The 25987-nt window shown below is 36.9% G+C and overlaps 5 protein-coding genes and 1 pseudogene across 8 annotated transcripts; 2 read left to right on the top strand and 4 right to left on the bottom strand.

The window, feature by feature from the left end:
- Positions 1–380: 380 nt before the first annotated feature.
- On the bottom strand, positions 381–6660 carry LOC100641382 (helicase SKI2W). The gene is made up of 28 exons (XM_019997354.1): positions 6487–6660; positions 5978–6095; positions 5778–5892; positions 5671–5730; positions 5573–5626; positions 5366–5508; positions 5161–5316; positions 4967–5112; positions 4601–4753; positions 4458–4542; positions 4297–4403; positions 4102–4248; positions 3878–3971; positions 3624–3836; positions 3501–3575; positions 3420–3455; positions 3259–3370; positions 3096–3214; positions 2973–3052; positions 2730–2925; positions 2279–2643; positions 2026–2230; positions 1846–1956; positions 1626–1802; positions 989–1030; positions 796–936; positions 713–752; positions 381–665 (listed from the first exon to the last, which is right to left on the bottom strand). The coding sequence occupies exons 1-28, from the start codon at positions 6591–6593 to the stop codon at positions 505–507; spliced, it is 3558 nt and encodes a 1185-aa protein (XP_019852913.1). The 5' UTR covers positions 6594–6660; the 3' UTR covers positions 381–504.
- Positions 6661–7053: 393 nt separating this feature from the next.
- On the bottom strand, positions 7054–13493 carry LOC100641256 (structural maintenance of chromosomes protein 1A-like). 2 transcript variants are annotated; one of them, XM_019997348.1, is made up of 40 exons: positions 13432–13493; positions 13250–13376; positions 13112–13188; positions 12952–13055; positions 12837–12903; positions 12713–12793; positions 12598–12665; positions 12459–12549; positions 12324–12401; positions 12175–12282; positions 11869–12059; positions 11775–11823; positions 11498–11680; positions 11228–11370; positions 11047–11182; positions 10782–11003; positions 10669–10736; positions 10425–10581; positions 10269–10364; positions 10030–10188; positions 9907–9975; positions 9765–9854; positions 9639–9682; positions 9437–9558; positions 9249–9334; positions 8995–9072; positions 8860–8943; positions 8759–8815; positions 8644–8703; positions 8545–8601; positions 8430–8504; positions 8265–8377; positions 8109–8216; positions 8001–8061; positions 7904–7957; positions 7807–7856; positions 7688–7762; positions 7564–7633; positions 7408–7521; positions 7054–7338 (listed from the first exon to the last, which is right to left on the bottom strand). In XM_019997348.1, the coding sequence occupies exons 2-40, from the start codon at positions 13359–13361 to the stop codon at positions 7234–7236; spliced, it is 3762 nt and encodes a 1253-aa protein (XP_019852907.1). In that variant the 5' UTR covers positions 13362–13376; positions 13432–13493; the 3' UTR covers positions 7054–7233. The 2 variants fall into 2 exon arrangements, with proteins under 2 accessions (XP_019852907.1, XP_019852906.1); XM_019997347.1 differs by having other exon boundaries at positions 7060–7338; positions 13423–13466.
- Positions 13494–13505: 12 nt separating this feature from the next.
- LOC100641129 (uncharacterized) lies at positions 13506–18683 on the top strand. 3 transcript variants are annotated; one of them, XM_019997350.1, is made up of 35 exons: positions 13506–13692; positions 13739–13781; positions 13827–13886; positions 13928–13988; positions 14034–14159; positions 14207–14248; positions 14302–14354; positions 14429–14495; positions 14543–14575; positions 14626–14651; positions 14717–14785; positions 14870–14951; positions 14995–15084; positions 15190–15317; positions 15377–15417; positions 15492–15633; positions 15686–15731; positions 15781–15871; positions 15925–15966; positions 16016–16092; positions 16141–16190; positions 16248–16344; positions 16402–16494; positions 16550–16660; positions 16709–16808; positions 16874–16997; positions 17044–17107; positions 17170–17379; positions 17430–17576; positions 17658–17710; positions 17760–17843; positions 17893–17970; positions 18070–18233; positions 18299–18415; positions 18474–18683. In XM_019997350.1, exons 1-35 carry the CDS (start codon positions 13566–13568, stop codon positions 18548–18550), a joined length of 3015 nt encoding a protein of 1004 aa, XP_019852909.1. In that variant the 5' UTR covers positions 13506–13565; the 3' UTR covers positions 18551–18683. The 3 variants fall into 3 exon arrangements, with proteins under 3 accessions (XP_019852909.1, XP_019852908.1, XP_011404291.2); XM_019997349.1 differs by having other exon boundaries at positions 15374–15417; XM_011405989.2 differs by having other exon boundaries at positions 15365–15417.
- On the bottom strand, positions 18618–19613 carry LOC109582584 (28S ribosomal protein S18b, mitochondrial-like). Its single transcript, XM_019997351.1, has 7 exons — positions 19370–19613; positions 19260–19327; positions 19195–19215; positions 19091–19150; positions 18978–19044; positions 18864–18923; positions 18618–18817 (listed from the first exon to the last, which is right to left on the bottom strand). The coding sequence occupies exons 1-7, from the start codon at positions 19572–19574 to the stop codon at positions 18705–18707; spliced, it is 594 nt and encodes a 197-aa protein (XP_019852910.1). The 5' UTR covers positions 19575–19613; the 3' UTR covers positions 18618–18704.
- A 32-nt stretch (positions 19614–19645) lies between these two features.
- Positions 19646–23528, top strand: LOC100641002 (leucine-rich repeat and fibronectin type-III domain-containing protein 5-like). The gene is made up of 13 exons (XM_003387014.3): positions 19646–19876; positions 19926–20069; positions 20154–20225; positions 20271–20342; positions 20390–20554; positions 20610–20767; positions 20819–21094; positions 21140–21228; positions 21279–21390; positions 21442–21485; positions 21535–21636; positions 21683–21760; positions 23301–23528. The coding sequence occupies exons 1-13, from the start codon at positions 19653–19655 to the stop codon at positions 23439–23441; spliced, it is 1677 nt and encodes a 558-aa protein (XP_003387062.1). The 5' UTR covers positions 19646–19652; the 3' UTR covers positions 23442–23528.
- On the bottom strand, positions 23433–25941 carry LOC100640752 (leucine-zipper-like transcriptional regulator 1 pseudogene; annotated as a pseudogene).
- Positions 25942–25987: the final 46 nt, after the last annotated feature.

Below are 25987 nucleotides of genomic sequence, written 5' to 3'. Positions count from 1 at the left end.
TGGTAACTTGTAACGATGATGATGGCAGTAGATATCTTAACCAGGAGATGTTTGGATCTGCAGTAAGTGACTAACACTAAATACTGCAATCGTTTCAATTGTCAAACTGTAAGCTTCAATTGCAATGGGGAAACAATTTGAACAGAAACAAACCATATGACCTCATATACTGGTTATTACTATTGCAGCCATTATCTGTTCTTCATGTTGTAGATATGTGCTTGGGTGAGCCTATCCTTCACTGCAGTGGCTATACAGTTTGCTGTGGTTAAAAGTATAATGGAAGAGAAAGGAGAGACTCATACTGATGAAGAGGAACCACTCATCAACAGTAGCCATTAAGAGTGTGTGTAAACTATTTGAGTGTGTGTATCTTGTTAATGTGAAACAACAGTGGACGGTGTATTCATTCCAATAATACTTTTAATATTTTCAGTTTATGTTGCATACAAAAGTAAACAAAATTATTGTATAGATGCATCATTATAATAAACACCAGTATCATTATATTGTGTAGAGACTTGCAGCAAAGATGATATCTCTCCTCAAGAGTACAGACACTTCCTCCATTAGAAGAGACAGCTGCTTCTCTCCCACCAGTTTACAAGCTTTACCAATATCACGACACAATTCATCCAATCTCTGAACACACTTCACTATAACGCCTAATAAGGACATTGTGATGTCATATGATGTCACATGACAGGCTTACCTTCAGATACATCAGTTAGTTGTATCACATTAATGAATTCCTAAACAATTTAATTAGAATTTTGTTGCTATGGTAACACGCACCTCTCCCTTGGCCCATTGGTAGACTACTTCAGTTAAACCAAATTTAAATTCTCTTTGATAATCTTCAACTGATGCTTGTAAACCAAATGATATTTCAACTTCAGCAATCTCCTTAGCAACACTAAGAATATGATCCCTACCCTATACAGTAACAATGAGTCATTCAGAGGATGTGGAGTTTAATTCTATTCACTTGCTTCAATCTGTCGGTAAGAGACGGGTCACTGCAGTGACTCTAAAAATAATAACAAAATTAATTAACTTATACACAAGATCAAGATTAGGTTTCCCAAAATCTGAAAAATATCCAAGGCTATAGCCTTGGATATTTTCCAAAAAATGATTCCGAAATCATCCCAGATTTTTATTACATTTTCTGATACATATTGATGCCCTTAGGCTGTGTAGAAAGTTTAAGCTGATTCCGAATTCAATTTTTCAAGTTACGGCCATTTTAAGAAAATGTCAAAAATCTGAAAAATACCAAAGGCTATAGCCCATGGTTTTTTCCAAAAAATGGCCAAAAAATCACCCCCAATTTTTATTACATTTTCTGATACACATTGATGTCCTTATGCTGTGCAGAAAGTTTGAGGCGATTCCGACTTCAATTTTTCAAGTTACAGCCATTCTTTAAAAACGCCAAAAATCTGAAAAATACCCAAGGCTATAGTCCATGGTTTTTTCCAAAAATGGCCAAAAAATGACCCCAAATTTTTATTACATTTTCTGATACATATTGATGTCCTTATGCTGTGTAGAAAGTTTGAGCTGATTCCGACTTCAATTAATCAAGTTACAGCCATTTTAAGCCTCCCTACATGCAGTACCTGTTGGAGGACCATGCTGGATAGAAGTGCTGCTATTTCTGCTGGTTCATATTGCCTAAGAAAGTTCCGGAACAATAATTCGGTAATTATAATCTCGTGAGTGTGTATTTCACAAGAGACACGCCCCTTGAGATTAACAGTACAATCGTTACTAATGAATCCAAAATATTTAAGAACCTGAAATTAAATAAATATAATTAGCCTTCTCTCTTCCTCTTACGTCTAATTTTTGATGGTATTCTGGTAAAAATTGTAAGCTTTTTTCTGATAATTTGAACTTTAAATCTGATCTCTTCTCAATTAATATAGCCTTTTGTCTTGTCCTGTCAAACTATAATAAATAAATAAATGAATAAATAAATAAATAAATAAATTAATTAATTAATAATGAAGTTTTTACATGCTCTATAAATTGCGGGCATTTGAGACACTGGCAGCTGCTCAGTGTTTCCTCAATTCTTTCTTTTTCTCTTTTCAGTTCAGCATATTCCAAACTCTTCACATTAAACTCCATCACTTCAGCCCCTCCCCCTTTAGCCCCACCCTCTCCAAACTCTCTCAATACTTCAATGGCTCTACCAGTTACATCAGCAGGAGGATTGTCTCTATGGTAACAGCTAGTCCATTATTGAATGTAAGTTATATTCACTTACTTGAAACGAGGTATTTCTCTGTTCTCACAGTCTCTCAGTATCTTTTGAACGTCCAATGAAATCACTTTCTTCAATACAGCAACAACCTCACGACCTTTGACCTTTAGTAGGGTATGAGAGGGACCATCACTAGGGACGTGTAGGGCATTAATTGGAGAATAAGGAACTACCCAAGTGGATTTAGAATCGACCAGTGAGATTGGAGGATCATTTCCATGGTTACAGAGGACGAGGGCAGTATATGATTGGTCACTGTTATGTCGCAGCAGTAGAGCTGGTATGTATTTATAATCATTAGTTTGAAGAATGACACATCGCCCTGGCAACAGGGACTTGTTATAATGGGCATTGGACATCAATATATCCTAAAATAATAATAATAATAATAATAATAATAATAATAATAATAATAATAATAATAATAATAATAATGTTAATTAATGGGCATTACTTTTAATTGATTATTAATATTAACTAATAGTCTACATTGCTCATAGTATAACTCAATGTCACCAGTGCAGAGCTGACAGAGTACACTGTCTATTGATGACATCATTGACTCCACCTCCTTTAATTGGTGGGTGTGGTCACCATGATGCTTAACCAAGTCCAGTTCAGCAAAACTTTTCATCATCACCTCTTCGACCCTGGTTAATTAATAGTTATTAATAGTTATTAATGATCATAGACATACCTCAGTGATTGTACTCTCAGTATATTCATTAACATTGAATAAGTTAATCTAAACTGAGACTCCAATACACCTGGACTACCCTATCAATTAATAATAATCAATATATTCATTAATTATCGTTACTAGTATCATCTTGACAAGGTCTCCTGATTCCGGTACGTCAGTCTTGCACAGTATAATTACAGTCCCGGTTGTGTCCAGGCCACGCCTACCAGCCCTTCCCGCCATCTGAACATACTCACCTATTGATGAGGTCACATGATGAGGTCAGGTGAGGTCACGTTACCTGGATATAGTTCCCTGTTCCTGTTCCCATCGTGTTTCCTAATGGCATCAAATGCTACAGTCCTAGCTGGCATGTTAACCCCCATGGCAAATGTCTCAGTCGCAAATAATAACTAACAATAAACATTAATAACTAGTTATTAATATTAATTAATTAACTACCTTCACTAGACCCTGTCCAAACAGCATTTCTATTATCTAAAGATAATGATATTAATTATTATTAATCGAGGTACCACCCACCTCTTTAATTATGGGGAGTATCCCACTGTGATGGACTCCTATTCCTCTCTTCAACAAATCTTTCATCCAAACTACCTGTAATTAGTAGGTGGGGCCTATCACCACGACAACCACACTACAAACCTGGGGTAGTTCCCTGTCAGATCCTTTCAAGATTGAGACTGATTTCTTAAAGAATGAATCAATCTTGTGTTTATCCTCTCGTGTTGTGAGATCAAGGTTAGTGAGAGAGTTGGCATTATCGTCACACCTCTTCTTTGAAAAGGTAAAGGCTACAAGAGGTAAGTTGTCTTTCTTCTTTAGCAGATTCACCAGCGACTGCCAGACATTCCTCTCCTACCATAAACTGAAATCAGTTGATAACATGAAGTAATCACCTGAGCTGTCGTTAGCTGGCCCCTCCCCTTAGCCCCGCCCTTTGGTCCGCTCTTCTCATCACTCTTCCTCTTTGCTTCCAGAGCTTGCTTATACCTAAACCATGTCATGTACAGACTAGCCTCTCCATGGAGGGTATTTTATACAGTAATTGGTACACTAGGTGCTGTCCATTAAATGGAGGTGTACGCTATAGAGAGTGTCCATTAAGAGAGACTATGCTTACCCTGGTACTATGAACTTCTTGTCTTCTCCAACTATCATGAACAGTTCTTCCTGAGTGTGTTTGCTGTTCCCAGTATAGAGGTAGTGCTGTAGCGGCACTGGTCTCTGTAAGGTACTGACAACATGAATCTTACGCTGTTTAGTACGTCTATTAATGGAGGAGGGTAAGCCACACCTACTAGACCACACCCCTTACCCAACCCAATCAGCAAACTCCATAGTATTAGGTACGGTAGCTGAGAGGAGGATCAGCCTAACATGATCTGGTAACATGATTAGGACCTCTTCCCAGACCACGCCTCTCTATAATATACACCACACCCAATAATTAATGATAAGCCCCACCCCTTTGATTACCTCAGTGTCATTAATATAGTGAACCTCATCAAACACGACCCATTCCACGTCCCTGATCACATCAGATCCATGATACAACATTGACCTGTACATTAACCACATGATCTCATGTTAATAGTATACCTCAGTATACTTCAGTATACCTCAGTATTTCAGTGGTCATTATCAGGCAGGGTCCTTCCTTATTGATCTGTACGTCCCCAGTCACTAGTCCTATGGCACTCTCTCCGAAGGTTCCTCTGAAGTCGTGAAACTTTTGATTAGACAAAGCCTTGATTGGAGAAGTGTAGATAGTCCTGAATTATAAAAGAACATGCATATGTATCAGGAAATGTAATAAAGGTGGAGAATTCTATCCTTGTCAATTTGGCAAAATTTGGCTCAAGACCAATTTTGGAGAAAATTAAAAAATTCATAAAAAGTCCAATATGTATCAGAAACAGCTCAAAGTGCAAGTATAAAAGTACAGTATCATTACCCACTGTAGGTACCCTACATGATCATATTACCTGGTTTTGTGTGATAGAGACAGGGCTATGGCGTATTCAGCTACAACTGTTTTACCAGCTGAAGTGTGAGCCGACACAAAAACATTCTCGTGTGATTCTAGTCTTAAAATGGCCTGCTTCTGGAAATTATCCAATTCAAATGGCCACTGAAGAATTGATGAAATGTGAATAGAATATTATGATCCTGTGCTTACTGTGTGGGCCATTGAAGGTATTTTCTTATAAAAATCATCAATATCCTCGTGTAGCTCAACTTTAATGGCCCACGCTTCATTATTCTTATTAGGGGTCCGAGCACTAGTCTCCAGGCCCCCTGACACTGGGTCTGGAATCATTACTAGTTCATCAATCTAAACAGAGACACAATGATCCTTTCAGTTAGGGATATATTGTCAGAACCTGTTCCTGTTCCTCTTGGTTGGTGTCTCCAGTTTCTGTTTCGTTTCCTTGAGGATCTTCTTCCATTTGAAGGTCAATGTCCGTTACGTTAAATAATTCATCAAAATTAATTTTTAAACTATTAATATCAGAAGCTGCATGTGCTACAAATACATTAAATTAAAATAAATTAATAGTTAAATATTAAAATTAATAGTTAAATATTACTTTTATTTCTAAAGTCCATTCCTTCACTAAAACCAGGAGGGACAGTCAATAAATCTATTAATTAATTAATATCATTATTAATTAATATCAATCATTACCTGTATCAAAATTTATTTCGTTATCATAACTACAAATACCATCAGTTCTGTCCATCCCACCTAATGAATATTAATTAATTGTCTAAGCCCCACCCACTAATGATTACCAGGCCAGAATGGGAACTGGTTGGCCTCTCCTTTTATTAATTGATCGAGGGGGCCGGGGGGTCGCTGCAAGGAGGTGGAGTTACTGGCCGTTAAACCAACCTCATCTAATTCAACCTGAACACAATACAATACAGTCATTAATCAATGAACAGCTGGTAACTAATGAACAGCTGGTAACTAATGTAGAGCTGATATGTACCTCCTTATAGTCTAGGAGTGTCCCAGTGCTGGGGTCCCTCTCTGATACAATGTTGATATGAGCTGGGCAGAGTGGAGCCTCCAGTAATGAACGGGGCATTGGAACACGGGACCATAACCTAACAATGAAATACATGTACATGCACAATACATTCATTATTATTATCATAATGCACTTATCAATGTTAACCCCCACTCCCCTAGACACGGGCATAGGTGGGGCAAAGTGGGGATTTGACTTTTATAGCTGTTCAATATCCCCACTACTGGGGGGTCAATTCTTTGTCAAATCCCCTGGTAGAAGACTGGGGGAATTGACTAATTCTTTGTTACTATCAACAGAAGCTGAGCCATGATTAAGCCCTACTACGGTTGCAAATTGCCAAGAGTCACAAGACTATAGTCTCCTCATGCAGTTCTATCATTTCTGTCCTGCTCATAAGGCTGTGCCTGGATAATGATTATTATCATTATCATAATAATAATAATAATTATTATTATTTCTGGTACTTTTGGTGTCTCTTGTACTGGTGAATGTCCAGTTCCTGAGGTGAGGAGAGGAACTCCTTCAGCAGCTGCTGAGGAGGAGGGAAGGGAGGGACAGGGACTGAGGACATCGTCTCAATAATTATAATAAGGTTTAGAGTGTCTCCATCATGTTCATGCTGTTGGACCTGCAACAAAGGGTTAAATATTTTAGCCTTAAGCCACACCCACTACAAGCTCCACCCACTCCTTAATTGCTGCTGTTGACAAAACTAGTAGTTGTATTTCTCTCGTTACATTGAGAGTGAAGGCTCGGGGTATTTCACTAGAGACAGGGTCCCGTAGAGGAGAAGGAACGGATGACTTCAGTACAAGCACTAATTCAACAGGACTGGAATAACAGGGAGTTTACTGAGCTCATAACCAGTAGTATCAAGAAGATTACGGAGTTTTTGAATGCATTTGATCTTTCAGCAAGATCAAGACTGGCCCAGTTGAATCAGAAACTGACCAAACTGGAGAGACAAGTTGATTTCATTGAAGCACGGATCGGCAAACCAGAAATAACAGCACAATAGACTATTGACAATAATAATAATAATAATGAATAACTAACTAATTATCTTTTTATCAAGTATTAGTGGTAGTGTGTGTAGTAGTTTTAAATCAATCAGAAATCTCCGTAATTATGATGGTGTGGTTTTGATATAGGTGTGGCTTGGAATATGGTAACTAATGTTAAGATTCGTCACTTAAACCCTAATTAAAAGTCTAGTGGGTGGAGTTTATAAAAGATGATGATTGCCCTCTTCCTCCAGTAGGGAACTGAGTGAGATCCAAAGTGACAGTGTGACTGATGGTGCACTCACCCCCCGGCTATAGGGACAGAGAGAAATATTAACAATACATTATTAGAACCCGGCCAGGCCTCCCATTAACACATACCTCACTGTATATACCAATCACTGATTCACAGTGACCATACAGCTCTTCCTTCAATGATATCACTATGCACTGGAACCTGTTGCTGTTGGTCTCCTCTGTTATATGATTAGCCACCTATTAATAATGATTAATGATCATCATCATCATCATCATTACTCTTCCAATGTTAGTGTTATCCAAAGCAGCATCTATTTCATCCAATACAAAGAATGGAGCTGGTTGGAAACTGAACACATTCATAATGACACTAGTGTAATAATGACCACTACACATCATGTACCTGTGTATGGAGAAGAGTAGCGCTAGAGCAGCTAATGTCTTCTCACCACCCGAGAGATTATCCATTGGACGATACCTACCAGTTAATTAACTATTAGTTAATAGCTATTAATTAATCACCTTTTACTAGGAGCAATGCAGTTATAACTGATTCCATCAAGATAAGGTTCCTACATTAGTAATCATTATAATAGTAACATGAGACCTCATCATGTACCTCTGAATTATCAACACCAAGGAACGCTTGAGCACTGGTATTGTTACACAGTTTCTAAAATAAATATTAATTAATAACTAGCCACACCCCCTCTTACCTTATAGACATTATCGATAACTGAAGATACGTGATCAAATGCTCTAGTGAACTCGTCATACCTGTTGTTGTTGTCATGTGTACATGTATTAATGTTAGATTTTAAAACCTTTTCTTCTTAATTCGTGCAAACTCTGTCTTTGTCTTCTTAGCCAGTAGTCTTGATTGCTCAAAAACTGCTGCTGTCTCTTGAAGTCTGGACTCAACGTCTCCTAATCTGTTAGTGGGTGTGGCTCATTAATTATTCATAGTAGGTGTGGTTTACTTGTCCCCAGCCTTGAAGTTAGGAGTGGTGATACGATGGATGACTCCTTCAAGATGAAGGACTTGAGAATGTAACTCCTGAATGAACCCCTTCATCTCTTGGGGATCTGTCACCTAATTATTGATTATTGATTATTATTATTATTATGTATTAATGTAGGCTTACATTGGTATATTTTCTGTCCAGCAGTGAGTAGTCAATTACAATTCTTGACTCTTTCTCATACAGTAGCCTTGCCCCCTAACGATAGCTAATAATAATAATAGCCACACCCACTAACCTGGGTTGATGTGCTGTCCACTTCCATCATAGTACCAGTAGATTGACTGCTGCCCCCCTATTAATAATAATAACAATTAATTAATATTAATTAATATACTTCAATATCTTCAATGTCGTCCATGGTTCCATCACTCATTGGTATTAATATTGTATTGATCTAGTAATTAATTAATTAATAAGCCACACCCACTCAATGATATAACCACACCCACTTTACACATCTTCAATATTGAGTGTCTTTCTGATTTCTTTTGATCCATTTCAGTTTCCTAATAAGGAAAGTGACCCCACCCACTCATTAATTAATGTATACCAGGTTGGTTATCTTCTTTTGTAATATTCCCACTTCTTTCACTGCTTCCCCCAACATTTTACGCAACTGCTTGACCTCAATGTCCTGTTAATATTAATTAACTAATTAATTAATTAATCATTAATTATTCATTACCTGATCATCATATTTATTTTGTATTTTCTTCTTTTCTTCTTTCAGTTCATTAATTCTACCCTCAATATCCTCAATAACCTAATGAACACACACACAGTATTATTAATTCATTAATTCTACCCTCAATATCCTCAATAACCTAATGAACACACACACAGTATTAATATCATTATCATTATTATTATTAATATCATTATCATTATTATTATTAATATCATTAATATCATTATCATTATTATTATTAATATATTTACTTCCAGTAGTTGTTGTTCTTCAGTTTCTATTTCATTAATGGCCTCCTCATCATTCCTGATACTGATATTCAACTTCTTCACATTAGCTACAACAAGACAATCCTCATCATACACTGCACTCATAAACCAGTAGCTACCACTCTATCACATTATGTGTAGGTGGTACAAGTACAGTATGTGGTACGGACCTTTAGTGTCCCTGTTCTTCTCATAGAGGAGCTGGTTCTCAAGACGTGATATTTGGTTGGAGAATTCTAACGATTTCTGAGACCTCAACTGCTGAGCTTTGAGCTGCTTCTCTTCATATTGTCTATTAATAATAATTAATTAATTAATTACTAGTTAATTATTCATTATTAATTAATTAATTACTAGTTAATTATTCATTACCTTATATTATCAACTCCAATGGATCTACAGAAGTCTCTAAATATCTAAAATAAATAAATAAATAAATAAATAAATAAATAAATAAATAAATAAATAAATAAATAAATATTGTGTTATTTATCTAACCTCATCCTCCACTTTATTAATTTTATTTTCAAGTTTCTGAAGTTCTTTTCTTCTCTTCTCCATTGACCTTTGGATCTTGGCCTTCTTTGGCTGGACACAAATTACAATAATCAATAATAATATCAATAATGTTAGCTCTTACTTCAATTCTCATTTTTTCTTCATTAATTCTCTCCATGTCCCTCTCCACCCGCCCCAGTGTGTTATTATGCTAGAGTACCAACAATAAGTAGTATATTATACTATCAGTAGTGGATGTCCTTACTGTGTTGTCTCTGTCAGTCTTGGAGTATTTGAGTCTGGTCTCCAGTCCCTTCATTTCTGAGTCAATCTGCTGCAGTTCACTTGATTTCCTTCTGATGCTGTTCAGCTCTTGTAGTTCTGACATGTACCTATCCTTCTGTGTCCTCAGCTTATCAATGTGCTACCAAAGGAGAGCTTATATCATACACTATACATTACATACATGTACATGTACATCTTCACATTCATTATACTAATTACCTTTTCATCCCATCTCTTAGCTTTAGCCTTCACATTACTAGCTCCTCCTGATATTATTCCAGACTTCTGAAACAATGTCCCATCAAGAGATACCGTCTAATAATAATAATAATAATAATAATAATAATAATAATAATTAATAATTAATGAACATACTTTCTTCCTCTCAGCTGATCCAAAGGCCACTCTCCTAGCCTCCTCCATATCATCACAGACTATAGCATTACCACAACTGAACTGGAGGGCATTCTTAATGACCGGAGGGTCAAACCGAATCACATCAAACACCAACTTACAAGTACCTCCCAACCTCCTGGGACAAGGAACCAACGGAATATAAGAACATATAAATGATCACAGTAATGAGTACATTTCAATAATGATCATGCAGTTACAGTACCTGTATGACTCATTAATTGGTTTCACTTCAATGGTATCCAGTGGAAGGAACGTACAAGGGTCCCCATGCTATAATAATAATAATAAACCACACCCCTTATAAGCTCCACCCACCTGTTCCTTTATATACTGGATACAGTCCTTCCCAGTCCTCTCAGAGTCCACTATGATGGCATCCATGTTCCTCCCCAGTATCTTAGTGATGGCTATCCTGTACCTCCTGTGGACGGGCTCACAGAGGTCAAACAGGCGGCCATACACTCCGGAGTAGAGTCTCTTAAGGTTCTCTAGCAGTTCCTGCTTACGGAGGGACCTGCTGCTCTCATGATGGTCAACCTGCCAGGATACACAGACTCATACCAGCACTCATTGGCCTTACCCTAGCGTCCCTCAGTTTATCATGGATGGATCCTAATGCTTCATTAATGTCCCTTGACTTCATCTCAGCCTGAGCTATCTCACTGGATAACTTGGAATGATCAGCCTTGAACTTCTCCAATTCAGAACTAGCAGTACTATACCAATGATGATGATGATAATAATAATGCTAATAATAATACTTTATATATTGGTCGAGTCTCTCTAGTCTGTTAAGATGCTGGTTGTGTTGTTCTTGTAACTGGTTGAGCTGGTTCTGTAGCTCCTCCTCTTTAGTGTGACACTGATCCAACTCCTCCTCATCAACACGTTGCTCATGCTTAACCTAACCAAATACATGAACATATAATGTGATCATTATTATTATTCCTAATAGGTGAAACCTGTCACCCCATTCAAGGTGATATTAATCAATCGATGGTTAATGATTACTGTTAATGACAGGGGCTTACCCTCTCCAGTTGTTGTGCCAGTGAGGCTGACTGCATGCCAGCAGTTTCCTTCAGTTTATGATATTCAGTTAATTGACTCTCCAGCAACTGGTGCTCCTCCTCTCCCTCCTGTTCTATCACTTCTCTCTCAAACAAAGCAGCTGCTTCTTTCACCTCTCGTAACTCCCTACTGATGGACTCAACCTATTAATAATAATTAATAATTATTATTAATAATAATTAATAATAATTAATAATAATAACAATAATAATAATAATAATAATAATAATAAATTACTTTATCTTTGTGTTCTGTATGCTTTTCCTTTGCTTTAGTCAATGTCTTCCTATTATAATTAATATTAATTAATTATTAATGTTTATTAATGTACTTTTGTGCCTCCAGTCTCTTGTTAACGTGTGACTTTCTCTCCTTTGCTTTGATGAAAGCCGGTTTCTTTGTTGCCAGTTCCATTTCCTTGTCTCTGATCTTCTTCTCTTTGGTGTTCATTTCTCTTGTATAACGAGCCCCTTCTTGTCTCTTAGTCTTAACCTGTTCCTCCAGAGACTCTCTCTTCCTTACCTACAGACACAGGTACACATACTGTACAATAACCACCATCCAACCATTCCATCATCCAACCACTCTATTCATCCATCCCTCCCTCACTCCCCACTGGTCCCGGCTATTCTCTTACAGCTCTCTCCAGTTCCTTGTGTTTGCTCCTGGTGTCAGTGGCTAGTGTATCAATGTCAGTTTCATTGTGATACAGTTTAAACAACTGCTCCTTCACTTGTGCCTCTCCCTATGACAAGGACATCAATCATTAGTTAGTTAGTTAGTTACTAGTTCTTCCAATAGTTTTTGATATTTCTCGGCTTCTTCTTTCTCAACTCGTGCCTCCTTCTTCTCTTGTGATATACCCTAACAATAACAAACAAACAACAACAATAAACAATAAACAACAAACAATACCCATACCTTCTTCTTCTGGTAGCTGGTCTGTGTCTCCTCCTGTGCTTTCATCATTGCTGCCTTCTTCTCTTCATATTCTGCAGCGTATTCCTTTGAACTATGGGATGTACCACTAGTAGGTGTGGTCTTTGGGGGTGTGGCTTACCCACTGATCTCTTCAAATAATTGAGTTCGTTCCTTTGGAGTTTTCATTGCAATAGACTCAACAGCACCCTGGTATTAATTAACTAATCCATTAATCCATTAATTATCATTTAAACCTGAAACACGAGGAAGTTTCTAGCCTTTATATAAATTCCGATTTCTTCCAATGCGTTCATGTACTCTGAAGCACTCTTAGTCTAATAACTATTAATAACTAACCACACCCCCAGCCACACCCACCTTATCATTAATCCTGTACACTGACTTCCAATCACTCTTCTCTCCTCCAGTCTTGTGCTCCACGATACTAAACAATAACATGTGAACATTAACTGACGAGTACATGTACACGTACGTCCTGCTGTAGCTGGTCTCCTCTCCATTACTATCAACATATACAGCAACTACCCTCGCAGTGGAGGAGACTGGCTTACCAATGGGAGCTCCATGAATCAACTCCTGGAATCATAAGTCATTATTATTATTAGTATTGTTATTATTATTGTTGTTGATACCTTTAGGCTGCGGACTCTGAGGTTCCTCGTCTGTTCTCCCAATACAAAGCTAATGGCATCCATTAAATTGGATTTACCTAATAATAATAATAATTATTATTATTATTATTATTAGCAATTAATGGTGAGGGTGCCCACCAGCTCCATTGGGTCCAATGATTGCTGTGAACTTCATGAAGGGTCCAATGATCTGGTGTCCTTTGTAAGACTTGAAGTTATCCAGCTCTAGTCTCTCCAGTCTCCCAGACATGACGACCTCCTCGAGCTACAAACAAACTCAAAGAAGAAGAAAGGAAAGGATCCTTCCTTACCACTAGGTCCACTACACCTGCTTCAAAATGGCGGATTGGCGGGATTTAATACCGTAATGACTTCTTTTAGGAAAAAATATCAAAATTACTTTTTTGGTTCGTTACTATGGTAACATATGTGAAAGGGTTAAATATTATCCAAGATGGCGGCTGAGGTGAATGCAGAAATTACAGCTTGGGCTAACGTTAGACTGGCTGCTAGTAGGCAGTGTGTGGAGGACATAGTGATTGGAATAATGGAAGGAGAGGTCATGAAGACACTACTAGAGCGTAATAAGCTATATTAATGATAGTAATACTGGTTTTATTGTTACAGGATTAACTGGTACACCATCAAAAAGGATTGGATCATTGAACAAGTAATGATCATGTAACTGTACATTAATATAATGGACTCATTATAGCCTGACTGACAACCAGAAAGTAACAAGAGTTGACTGGTTTCTGGACACACTGAAATCAGAGTAAGTAAAATCAGATTTATTATTATTATTATTTTATTTAGAGATTTGATTCCTTCTCTTAATACCAGTTCTCTTTACTTTGCACGTCACTCAGTCAATCACGTAATAATAATGATGATAATAATAATAATTTACATTCATATTAAGGTGTATCCAGTATTGTGGCACCTTATAAGGAAAGACGTGGCCTTCTTGTACGAGATTGCTCCTGTTTTCCAATCATCGTCATCCTCAGCTCTCAAGAGTGTGTTATCAAAACCAATACCCTTTCATGTAACCATAGCAACCATTACTATTATTATTATTATTACATTTCTTAGCATGGACCATTTGAACTAAGTAACACTGCTCATGAATATAAAGTAGGTAATCATCGTTAGTCATTAATTAATTAATTAATTAATTAATTAATTAGCCATATTACACCAGTTTCAATGGAAGGAATTCAACATATCTCAATTCAAAAAGGTAAAGATACTATAATTAATGATATTCATTGATTAATGATATTCATTGATTAATGATATTCATTGATGCTGCAGAGCTGGTGAGGGTAGAGTGAGAGGGACCGAGCACACACTGAGAGAAATAATCAACGCACAACTGGAGGTATGGTGACCACACCCACTTCCTGTTGATAACCACACCCACTATAGACTATACCTGAAGGACGAAGAATTGAATTTTTAGTAAGTGATACATGTACAGGTAATTATTATAATTAATTAATTAACAACAGGATTACGATGATGTAACAGACAGCAAGTGAGTATTTAATATTATATTAATTATTAATGTTAATTATTAATTATTAATGTTAATTGTGTTAGGGTTTGGTGCTGTTTAATAAATTCATTTGTACCAGGTACCTTTACAACTGAAGTATTACTGAATGACAGGTAGCAATGCACATGTATCAACTGTATTGTATCAAGAGTAGTTGTATTAATTCTATTAATTGACTCACATGTATACATGTGTAGGTGGACCATTGATCTTGTGTTAAAAGTTGCTTCAAAAATGTTTCGTGTGAACACAAAATTAACTTCAAAAGATCTTAAAGAGGTAGCTACTGTCTGACCACACCCTCTGACCCCTCCCACTACAGGGTAACCCCATTGGTGCCTGTGCAGTACTTGCCTATGTCTTCATGTGTGGGTACCAACTGAAACAAGCAACAGCTCTCGTTAAGAGAATGGTATGCCATTATAACTGTTAGTGGTAGTAGTATTATCATTACTATTATTATATCTATTAGAATGTCATTATTATTATTGAAATGTTGTTTCTGTTGCTACTATAGGAAGAGTTAAGGTCACAGAAGGACAAGATCCATCATCAGTTGAGACGAATTGAGTCAATGGATACTGTTGTATCATCAACTGATAGGAAGAACAGCTCAGCTAGCTCCAGCAAGAAGGACAAGAAAAAGTAATGTATAATAATAATGATTATTAATGATTGATTGTTGATTGCAGAGGTCAAAGTAGCAATATTGATCTGCAAGTTCAACTGGAAACTTGTGATGATGGTAATTAATTAATGATCATTATTATTATTATTATTATTATTATTATTATTATTATTATTATTATTATTAATTAGAATTGAAATGGTTGATGAGTACTTATTCCATTGATGAGTGCAGTAAGTGGGTGGAGCTTGTCAAAGAAGCTCAGACTGAGGCCCGAGGTCTTATAATGGAGAAGATGAAGCAAAGGTTTGATATACTAACAGTACCACACAGGTAACATGTATACTGTATACTGTACTGTACTGTGCTGTATATCCTTATATAGTCGCATGACAATAAATGATCTATGTGAATCAATGGTCATTAACCTGGTAAGTACATAGCTATGTATAGTTATAATGTACTTGTACACACTGTTAGGGTCTGACTAACGGTAACGGGTTCTATGGATCTGATGTTAAGGAGACTCTCTGGCCCACTAGGAAACTAGTGGCTTATAAGGACGCTACTGGTAATTATTATACATGAATTTACTTATTTATTTATTATTTATTTTATATTTAGGTCAGTTTTTTGATGATTTCAGTGGAGCTGAGTGTCCAAAAGGTAATTAATATTCATTGACTATTATTAATTAATCAATGAATATTAATAGGGAGTATCAGAGGACTGCTTGGTGTTCATTTAACTGATAATATTGAAATAGCTAATTATGACTTTAAGGATTACACAGTAATTAATTAATATTCATTATTATTATTATTACTTAGTATCTTGTAGCTTTACTTTGAGAGTACCTCCAGGAACAGAGTCTTGAAGAAAGGATCAAAGTAATTAATAAATGAATTAATTAATTAATGATGATGATGGTGATATTGTGCGTTCAGGTTCTTGTACCAGGTGTTCCCTGGTACCCCCGACCAGTGTGAGAGGCTATTGAGGAAATCAGCAAAAAATGGGAACTTGGAAATGCTACAAAAACTGGTAATAACGTATTATACTTCATAACAATAAAGTATTAATTGTTATTATTATTAATAGGTGTCGTTTTTCAAAAGTGAGAGAGGATTTATAGAGAATGTTGATGAGTGTGGCAATACTGCACTTCATTTAGCAGCAAGGAATGGACACCTGGTATGATAATAATAGAACAATTAATGTATGATCATTATCATTATCATTGGTATAGGATTGTACCCATTACCTGTTGGAGAGGGGCAGTTGTATTAATGCACAGAATAAATCAGGAGGGACTCCATTCTCTGTTAGTGTTGAAGGACTCCACAAAGAGATCAGTCAAGTATTGAAAAACACTATTAATAGTTATTAACTGTTGGTTTATTAATAGTTATTAATAGAGTGGGGCGCTGATATACACATAAGGAATATACAGAACAAAACTGCTCTTGATAACGTGAGGAATGAAGACTTGAAGAGATTCCTGGAAGGTTAGATACAGACACCCTGACAGGATTATAATGGAAGATGTGTTACTGTTGGTGCTGATCATTAGGTAAGCACAAGGAGCAGAGGACTATAGTGAGGAGGATTGCTCAGCATAGAGACACTGAGTATTTGCTAATGGTCATTGAAAAACACATCACTGGAGTCAACCCATTTATTAGTCTAGCTAGCAGGTACATTATTATTTATTCATTTATTATTTTATTTATTAATCATGAGGTGTGTCAATGGATTGACTCTATTGCATTGTGCTGCTCAATTAGGATCAACTGAAGCTATAAAGGTAGTAAAGGCTCTGATACATATTGATGCTCTTATGCTGTGTACTGTCATTATTACTACTAGTTGTTATTATCTGAGCGTGTGGGTGTTAACGTGACCAGTAGTTCAGGTGCTGCTCCGTTGCATTATTCACGGGCTCCTCATACCGTTGGGTTCCTCCTGGATAATGATGCCTCAGTTAATGCTGTTGATTGTAATGGGGACACACCTCTACACTGTATATGTATGGACACGGACTGTACTGAATATATGGAGAAGAATATTCAATTAATGGTGGGTGGAGCTAGTTATTAATGATATTAATGTGCTGCCCCTCCCACTAGCTATCCTTCAGTGCTAATCTACTGATTGAGAATGATAACAGACTCACTCCTATTCATTGTGCAGCTGCTAACGGACACATTAAAGCACTTGAACTGTTACTGTCCGATACAAGGAATCAACTGCCAGCTGCATCTATTAATGGAGAGGTAATTAATTAGGGGTGTGGTGACTGGTTAATTAATTATTCATAGTGAGCATAGAATAATTATTGTGTTTTTAATTTGTAGAGAAATTTGATTTACTTATCATTGAAGTATGGACACTTGGAATGTGCTGAATGGTATGCATTTATTTATTCTATTTTATTTTATTTTTATCGATATTTAAAGGTTGTTTGGTAAAGGTTGTGAGATTGAAGAGGATCAGCTGGTGGCAATGTGTCATTCATTATTTAACGACACTGAAGAATACTAGTAATTTATTATTATTATTAATTATTTATTTATTTTATTTATTTAATAGTAAAACCCCTCTTGAGGTATTTCGGTTCCTAATACAGAAAGGTCTTAAGGTTGACACCACATTCTCTTCTGGTAAAAGGTACATCCATACAATCCAGTCAGTGTCATCATCATCATCATCATCATCATCATTATCATCATCATCATTATTATTATTATTATTATTATCATTATTCAGTTTATTGCATCTCAGTGCTACCCTAATCCACTTACCTGAACTAACTGACCTACTCATTGCTGGAGGAGCTGATGTCAACATCACTGATAAAGCCAAGATGACCCCATTGTTTTCTGCCTGTCAAGTTGATAACTTTTATGCTGCTAGTACACTACTGAAACATGGTAGGATAGTGTATCAGACACAGTTCTAATAATAATAACATACTTCATCATGTGTTGCTGCGCAGGAGCTGATTACCAGTGCACTGATGCCTATGGACAGACTGCCTTTGATTATATCAAGGATCATGATGAGTGGGCGTACAGCGGTTTCTTTGAAGACACCATTAAGACACAGTTGAAAGGTATTATTAATCATTATTAATTAATCTTAATGTATTCATGTGTGTTTATTTATAATAGCTTACAGTTTAAAACATGCAAAGTTGCTGGTTAAAAGTATCACTGACAAGTTCAAGTCACACAAAATACCGTTATAATAACATTATAATAACATTATAATAACATTATAATAACATTATAATAACATTATAATACCATTATAATACCATTATAATACCATTATAATAGAATCATACTGCAGTAACTGTTTCACATACTAGACCTTTAGTTCATATATACTAGTTTTATTGATTAATATTCATCAGTGTTAATCCTATTCCATGTTACTCCATGATGCTTGAATCCTGTTTCTACTGGTTTATAGTAAGGAGGGTTAGTTACTGGTATGGTGTAACTCAAGTATCCTAACCAATGGAGAATAGATCATTATCATCATCATCATTGTGTTACCATGATCATAAGCTTTCTCAACTGCTGCCTCAACTTTCTTTTGCTGTGTCCTACACAAACCTTGAGAGAGAGAGTAGCTCTCATTAAATTATAAAAGTGTCACTGATCAGTTACCAGTGATTACTGCTCTTATAACCTGTCCAGTGTGTTCATCAATAAACTGTTTCAATAGGGCCACATCCTAGCAGTGACTATGGTAAAAGTGTATTAATATTAATATTATTTACTGTGTATTTTATATCTTTTATTTTCTTTCTACACAACGGACAAGCACTCCTTTTACCTGACTGAAGATTAATTAATTAGTTAATTAATAAGAGGTGTGGCTTACTCTACAAAGCCGTCGGGTCTTCTACATAATTAATGATAAATAATAATTAAACTAATTAACAATACTTGTGGCGGTACGGATCCTTTGTGATTCCTCTGATAGTCTTCCCAAATGTTCTTCACTCTATCCTCCCCTACAATACATCAATCATTATGTAGCAGCTATAGCGTCTCACCATCAAATATAAATTTAAACTGTTTGTGCTGTTTATAAACCATTTGGGATCTGTTGTATCCGAAGCCAGGTAGGCGTGGTCTAGGAGGCAGTCCCTTACATAGTGGCCCACTGGTGGATAGAGGAACTAGTCTACAGTTTAAAATGGAGGGAGGGAGGGAGTTCAGTCTCTGACATGAAGAAATACTCTGGAATAATTTGTACATGATTAACCACCATTTAACACGTGGGCAGTCAGCCACACCCTCTACTGCAGAGGGAGCCACACCTATCATTAATTATTAATGAGCCCCACCCAGTCTGAGCTCAAAGAAGGTGGAATGAAGATGTTGTTATTGTCTTCTTTTCTTCTATTTCTCTCTTTCCTTTCTCTTGCCAGCTCTCAAGATGGCGCTGCAGTTTGCTCTTATTCCAATTTCTTCAAGAGAAGTGATTGCAGTCCATCAGTCACTGGAGGGTTCTCATTCTACACTATACCAAACGACCTTCCGACTGATGTTGAGATAATGTAAGCTAACAAAACATGATAATAGAACATAACCACTGTCCTATGATAGAATAATGACTGGTAATGCAATATCAGTTCTGTATCCTGGTAACCTCACATACTACAAGAACCTGACCACCCTCCACTTGAATGATACCCTCATCTCAAGTCTTCCAGTTGGACTAGCAAACGCAACTTCATCTATTCAAAACTTGTAAATGCAGCAGCATGACATTGACATTAGAGAATATCTGCTTGCATAGAGTCTTGTAGTGTTAATGTGTGGCTACTTCATTAGGTTTTTAGATGGTACTCCACTTGCTGAAATTGAAGACAATGCTTTTGAACACTTGACTAACCTCAGGATTCTGTGAGTTCAGTGATGATAATGAATTATAGTTTATGAAGCCACCAGGTCAATGAAAAGAACAAATCTGACTGCAATAAGATCTGACATGTTCACTGGATTAACTTCAATTGATGAAATGTAAGTTCTTGTGCTACTAATAATGCCGGACTATAGGTCTCTTACAGATATATTGATGAATCAGCAATAAACTCACTACCTGATAGACTGTTTACTCGTATACCTAACATTGACTTAATATCATTAACATACAACCAGTTACAGACAATCTCTAATGAGGTTTTTAATGATGGGAGTCATTCGGATGGGATAACCTCACCTTCACTGCAAATGTAAGTGCTGTTAATATACTTTGATAATAATTGTTGTTATTATTATTATCAACAGATTTCTAGCAGGAAATCCTTTATCATGTGACTGCAATCTTGTTCTATTTCGAAACTCATTTGTAGCAGGTGTATTTCCAAAAGATGATGACATATTGAGATGTCAATGGCCAACAAATAATTTAACACGTGACTTGGCAGTAGGTGATTTCCAATGCTGTAAGTTAAAGAAACAGCATGACAGAATGACTCCATTATTATCATGTATAGTTGCTCCAAGTGTGATTCAAAGTCCAAGAAATGATTCTATCCTAACAAACAGATCCTACCATTTAACATGTACAGTAACTGGTGCCCCATTCCCTGAAGTAACTTGGATCAAAGATGGAGTTGAGCTCAACTACACCAGCAGAGTCTACACCTCACTCTACAATGCATCACTCACCATAACTAATGTAGAACTAACTGATGATGGAGTCTATCAGTGTGTTCTTGATAATGAGAGGGGAACTGATAGCAGTTTAGAAGCTACACTAACAGTACAAGGTAATGATGATGAAACCAGTGGCAGTATATTTTAATAATCTCCAGAGTCTACTTGTTTTGATGGTATATTGAGCAATCATGAAACAGACACTGATTGTGGTGGATTATACTGCACTCAATGCATGCAGTCTAAAGTAAGAGTACAGTGCTCATTATTAATTATTAATTTTTAATGAACTTGTAGAATTGTAGAGTTGATGGAGATTGCAGTGATAATTTAGTGTGTCTTTATGCTCATTCCCTCCCATCTCTCCTACACTATATCAGCCCTAACCATCAAATGGCTTATACTTGTGGTAATACACAACCATTAGTCTCTTTATTACTATTTTATTATATTTTAAAAGAATTACCACAAGTTCCCAGGGATTTATTAAACAATAGAATACAGGTATAATATTCAACATAATCATCATTGTCATCTCTTTAATCCTCCATAGAATACAATGACCAGCAATGTATTCAACTCCAATTTTACTGTTGATACTAACATTGCTACAGTAGAGGACACAATGAGAATGATACTAGCTCAACAATTGCAGGTAACATTGCCACTACTAATGTATAATCCATGCCTCTATACTGCAGATACCAGTAGCTGCTATTATTAGTGTAAGAGTTACTACTGTTGAAAGGACTTCAGCAGATTCTATTCCTTTGGTACAGGTAATGGTCAAAAAATACCAGGAAATACAAGAGCTTATGCTGCATAGAAGTCTAAATTATTTACAAATTTTTTAAGATACTTAAAAATTGACAAAAGTGCCTACAGTAAAGTAGTGGAAATTTTGATTTAATAATGGCCGTAACTTAAAAAATTTAAGCCGGAATCACCTCAAACTTGCTACACAGCATAAGGACATCAATATGTATCAGAAAATGTAATAAAAATTTGGGATGATTTTTTGGCCATTTTTTGGAAAAAATCATGGACTATAGCCTTGGGTATTTTTCAGATTTCTGACATTTTTTAAAAAATGACCGTAACTTGAAAAATTGAAGTCAGAATCAGCTCAAACTTGCTACACAGCATAAGAGCATCAATATGTATCAGAAAATGTAATAAAAATTTGGGATGATTTTTTGGCCATTTTTTGGAAAAAATCATGGACTATAGCCTTGGGTATTTTTCAGATTTCTGACATTTTTTTTAAAATGACCGTAACTTGAAAAATTGAAGTCAGAATCAGCTCAAACTTGCTACACAGCATAAGAGCATCAATATGTATCAGAAAATGTAATAAAAATTTGGGATGATTTTTTGGCCATTTTTTGGAAAAAACCATGGACTATAGCCTTGGGTATTTTTCAGATTTTGGACGTTTTCTTAAAATGGCCATAACTTGAAAAATTGAAGTCGGAATCAGCTCAAACTTGCTACACAGCATAAGAGCATCAATATGTATCAGAAAATGTAATAAAAATTTGGGGTGACTTTTTGGCCATTTTTTGGAAAAAACCATGGACTATAGCCTTGGGTATTTTTCAGATTTTGGACGTTTTCTTAAAATGGCCATAACTTGAAAAATTGAAGTCGGAATCAGCTCAAACTTGCTACACAGCATAAGAGCATCAATATGTATCAGAAAATGTAATAAAAATTTGGGGTCATTTTTTGGCCATTTTTTGGAAAAAACCATGGACTATAGCCTTGGGTATTTTTCAGATTTTTGACGTTTTCTTAAAATGGCCGTAACTTGAAAAATTGAAGTCGGAATCAGCTCAAACTTGCTACACAGCATAAGAGCATCAATATGTATCAGAAAATGTAATAAAAATTTGGGGTGATTTTTTGGCCATTTTTTGGAAAAAACCATGGACTATAGCCTTGGGTATTTTTCAGATTTTGGACGTTTTCTTAAAATGGCCGTAACTTGAAAAATTGAAGTCGGAATCAGCTCAAACTTGCTACACAGCATAAGAGCATCAATATGTATTAGAAAATGTAATAAAAATTTGGGGTGACTTTTTGGCCATTTTTTGGAAAAAACCATATAGCCTTGGGTATTTTTCAGATTTTCGGCATTTTTTTTAAATGGCCGTAACTTAAAAAATTGAAGTCGGAATCACCTCAAACTTGCTACACAGCATAAGGACATCAATATATATCAGAAAATGTATTTTTAAAATTGAAGTGATTTCAGAACCATTTTTGGGATAAACTTTGCATACAATTTTCCAATTTTATATTATTAATTTTCTGTAGATTTGGTTCAATCTTTCCAAGGACACTGATGGGGTCAAAGGTCGTGACAATCTCCAGAAACAAGTGAACAATGGGCACATAAAAGGAACAGTCAAACTAACTGAGAGTGGATCTTATTTTAGTGCAAGAATAAACGTTTAAACAGTTACTTTGTACAAGTACTTATAAAAATTAACAAAAAATACTTTAATTGTTCTAACAAGGAAGATAACTGATGATAAATAATAATGATGGTAAAAATAAAAATAATAAAAAATAATAATAATAGATTGGTTGTTTAAGCAATTTTCTTTGCAATCACTTCCAGAACGTCAAGAAGGAGAGATTTATTCAAGTCCCTGAACTCCGGCTGATGAACAAGAGATGGAAAATGCTCAGAAATAAGTTTAAGACAGTGCTCCTTCATCTCTGCCAGTGAAATCAGATCAGATGCTTCCAATAGTGAGACTACGTTACTGATGCTAATGTTCTGCTCCAGGATTGCTTTACAATGGATGTGTAAGCAGTTGTTGGAGAATCCAAAGAAGTTAGGAGCTGAGAATATATATAAGGCATCTTCAGGAGGGACGTCAGTGTCTCCATAATAAACGTATTTAAGGAGAGATTGGAACGCTTGCTGGCTTGGGACAGTCCTCCCAAATGATATCTCTATTTGATTGTCCGACGGCATAAACGAGCGAAAGAAAGCTTCAAAATAAGAGCAACGGGCAGCTAGTAAAGGTTTGTGTGCCAAGACCTTTTGATGACCAACTTTAAGAACAATATCAGACAATGGACGACCATAGTCTGACAATAGAAACAGCCTAAGATCATCTTGAAGGGTTGAAGGTAATGGCTGATCATCGGACTCTGGGCTGGGAGAGGTAGGGCGGGACCTGTACTGCTGGCGTCTAACTATCTGTACCATCAGGGGGTGGTCTAGCCTCTCAAACGACTGCATCATTATTATCTTGCGATAGTTATTCTCCCTCACTATAAACTTCATGCAGTATTCCTTCAGTCGCTGGAGGTTCAACTCTGACGCATTCTCAAGAACCAGAAGGACATTATCAACATTTACCGACGCCTCAAGATACTGCATACACAACAGCTCAAGTCTCCGAGCCTCCAAAAGCAATGAAAACTTGTAGAGTTCCATCATGAGCAGGACCTGGTCCCCCTGGGGTGGGGCTTCAAGCTCCGGATGAATCCGATCGGTATACATGTAATACATGGAATGAGAGAATGTGGATGTGGACACGCCCCCAAGAGTGACCTCTACAGGAGACGAGGGAACAAATGGCGGGAGGTCTTCTTCTCCTGAAGGTTTCTCGTAAGCTTCAAGGATCTTCCTACGGAGATAAGGAGAGCGAGCAGCAGCAATGGCAGCATGTGCTTTAATGATGTTCCTCTCTTTGTCACCCACGATGAAATGAACGTCACAAAGAGGGAGATCATGGAGGAGTTTGGTGAGGTCCTTTATCAAAGTACAAGGAGGGAAGGACGAGAACTTAAAGCGAAACAGTTCTCCACTTCTGCTGGCAATGGAGTCAACCGTACCTCCGAACACGTACATACAGTCCCTGGAGACTGCCGCAGTGTGGAACACCCTGGCTGAAGGTACTTGACTTCCATCATAAGGTTTTATAATCGACCAGTTCCTAGTCTCAACGTTGAAGCAGTGAACCTCATTATCTAAAATACCATCAGCTGCTCCTCCAAACACGTACAGCTGGCCAGCATAAGCGACCATACTGTGGCCATACCTCCTCTGAGGAGGGGCAGTGTCTCCTTTCAGCAGGTGCTCAGTTGGGATACGGACCCAGAGTCTCTCGTTAAACTTGAATTCGTACATGTTGTTAGTGATCTTAGCTCCGCTCTGACCAGAGAACATGTACATACTCCAACCAACAACCGCTACCGGGAAATTACAGCAAGTGGGAGGGCTGTCACCTGATTGGTCGATTCTCTCCCAGGTAGGTGTGGCACTTGTAAGATCAATAGACCACATGTCATTTAATCGAGTGTTTCCATCGTAACCGGCAAATATCCACAATCTGTTATCATATATGACGGCTCCGTGGGCAGAGCGAGCAGGTGGGAGTGGTCCAGTTACCTTATCGGCCCAGTCAATCCACTGACTGGTTGTGAAATTATATTCATAAAGATCGTTCTTGTTCCTTAAATTAGAATTCGAATTAATATCGCCAGTGGTGTAACCCCCAAATATAAACATAGAGTTACGGAACACAACAGCTGAATGGTGGTACCTAGGGGGCGGGGCCTGGCCTCCTGTTATGACAACCCTGGCCCAGCTGGAGTCATTAACGTGAGAGACGAGGAAATCGTTCAACATTCTCTTCCCATTATCACCTCCAAACACGTACACCTTGTCGTCCCAGGCCACCATCGTGTGCTTGCTTCTTTTAGCTCCTACAAACTCCTCGCAGCTTTGGAGCTGTTTCCATGAATGTGGAGGTTCTTTTAAAGAGAAGTCCAGTTCTGTCCCTCCATCAGCAGTAGAGATATTCACTGTACAGTCACTCACTCCTGATGCCATATCTATCTCTCCTGCTCCCTCTCTCTCTCCTCCTTTTATAAAGGCTACTCCTGTCTCTATTTTTAGTTCGTCCAGTCAGCAAATTCTCCTGTCCATTAGTTACAAGCCCCTCCCACTGCACTAAATCATTGAGCCACACCTCCAACCA

The sequence above is a fragment of the Amphimedon queenslandica genome, unplaced genomic scaffold (assembly GCF_000090795.2).
Source record: "Amphimedon queenslandica unplaced genomic scaffold, v1.1 AMPQUscaffold_13374, whole genome shotgun sequence".
Taxonomy (NCBI): domain Eukaryota; kingdom Metazoa; phylum Porifera; class Demospongiae; order Haplosclerida; family Niphatidae; genus Amphimedon; species Amphimedon queenslandica.
The sequence above is the reverse complement of the archived record's forward strand: the minus strand, read 5'-3'. Positions and strand labels throughout refer to the sequence as shown.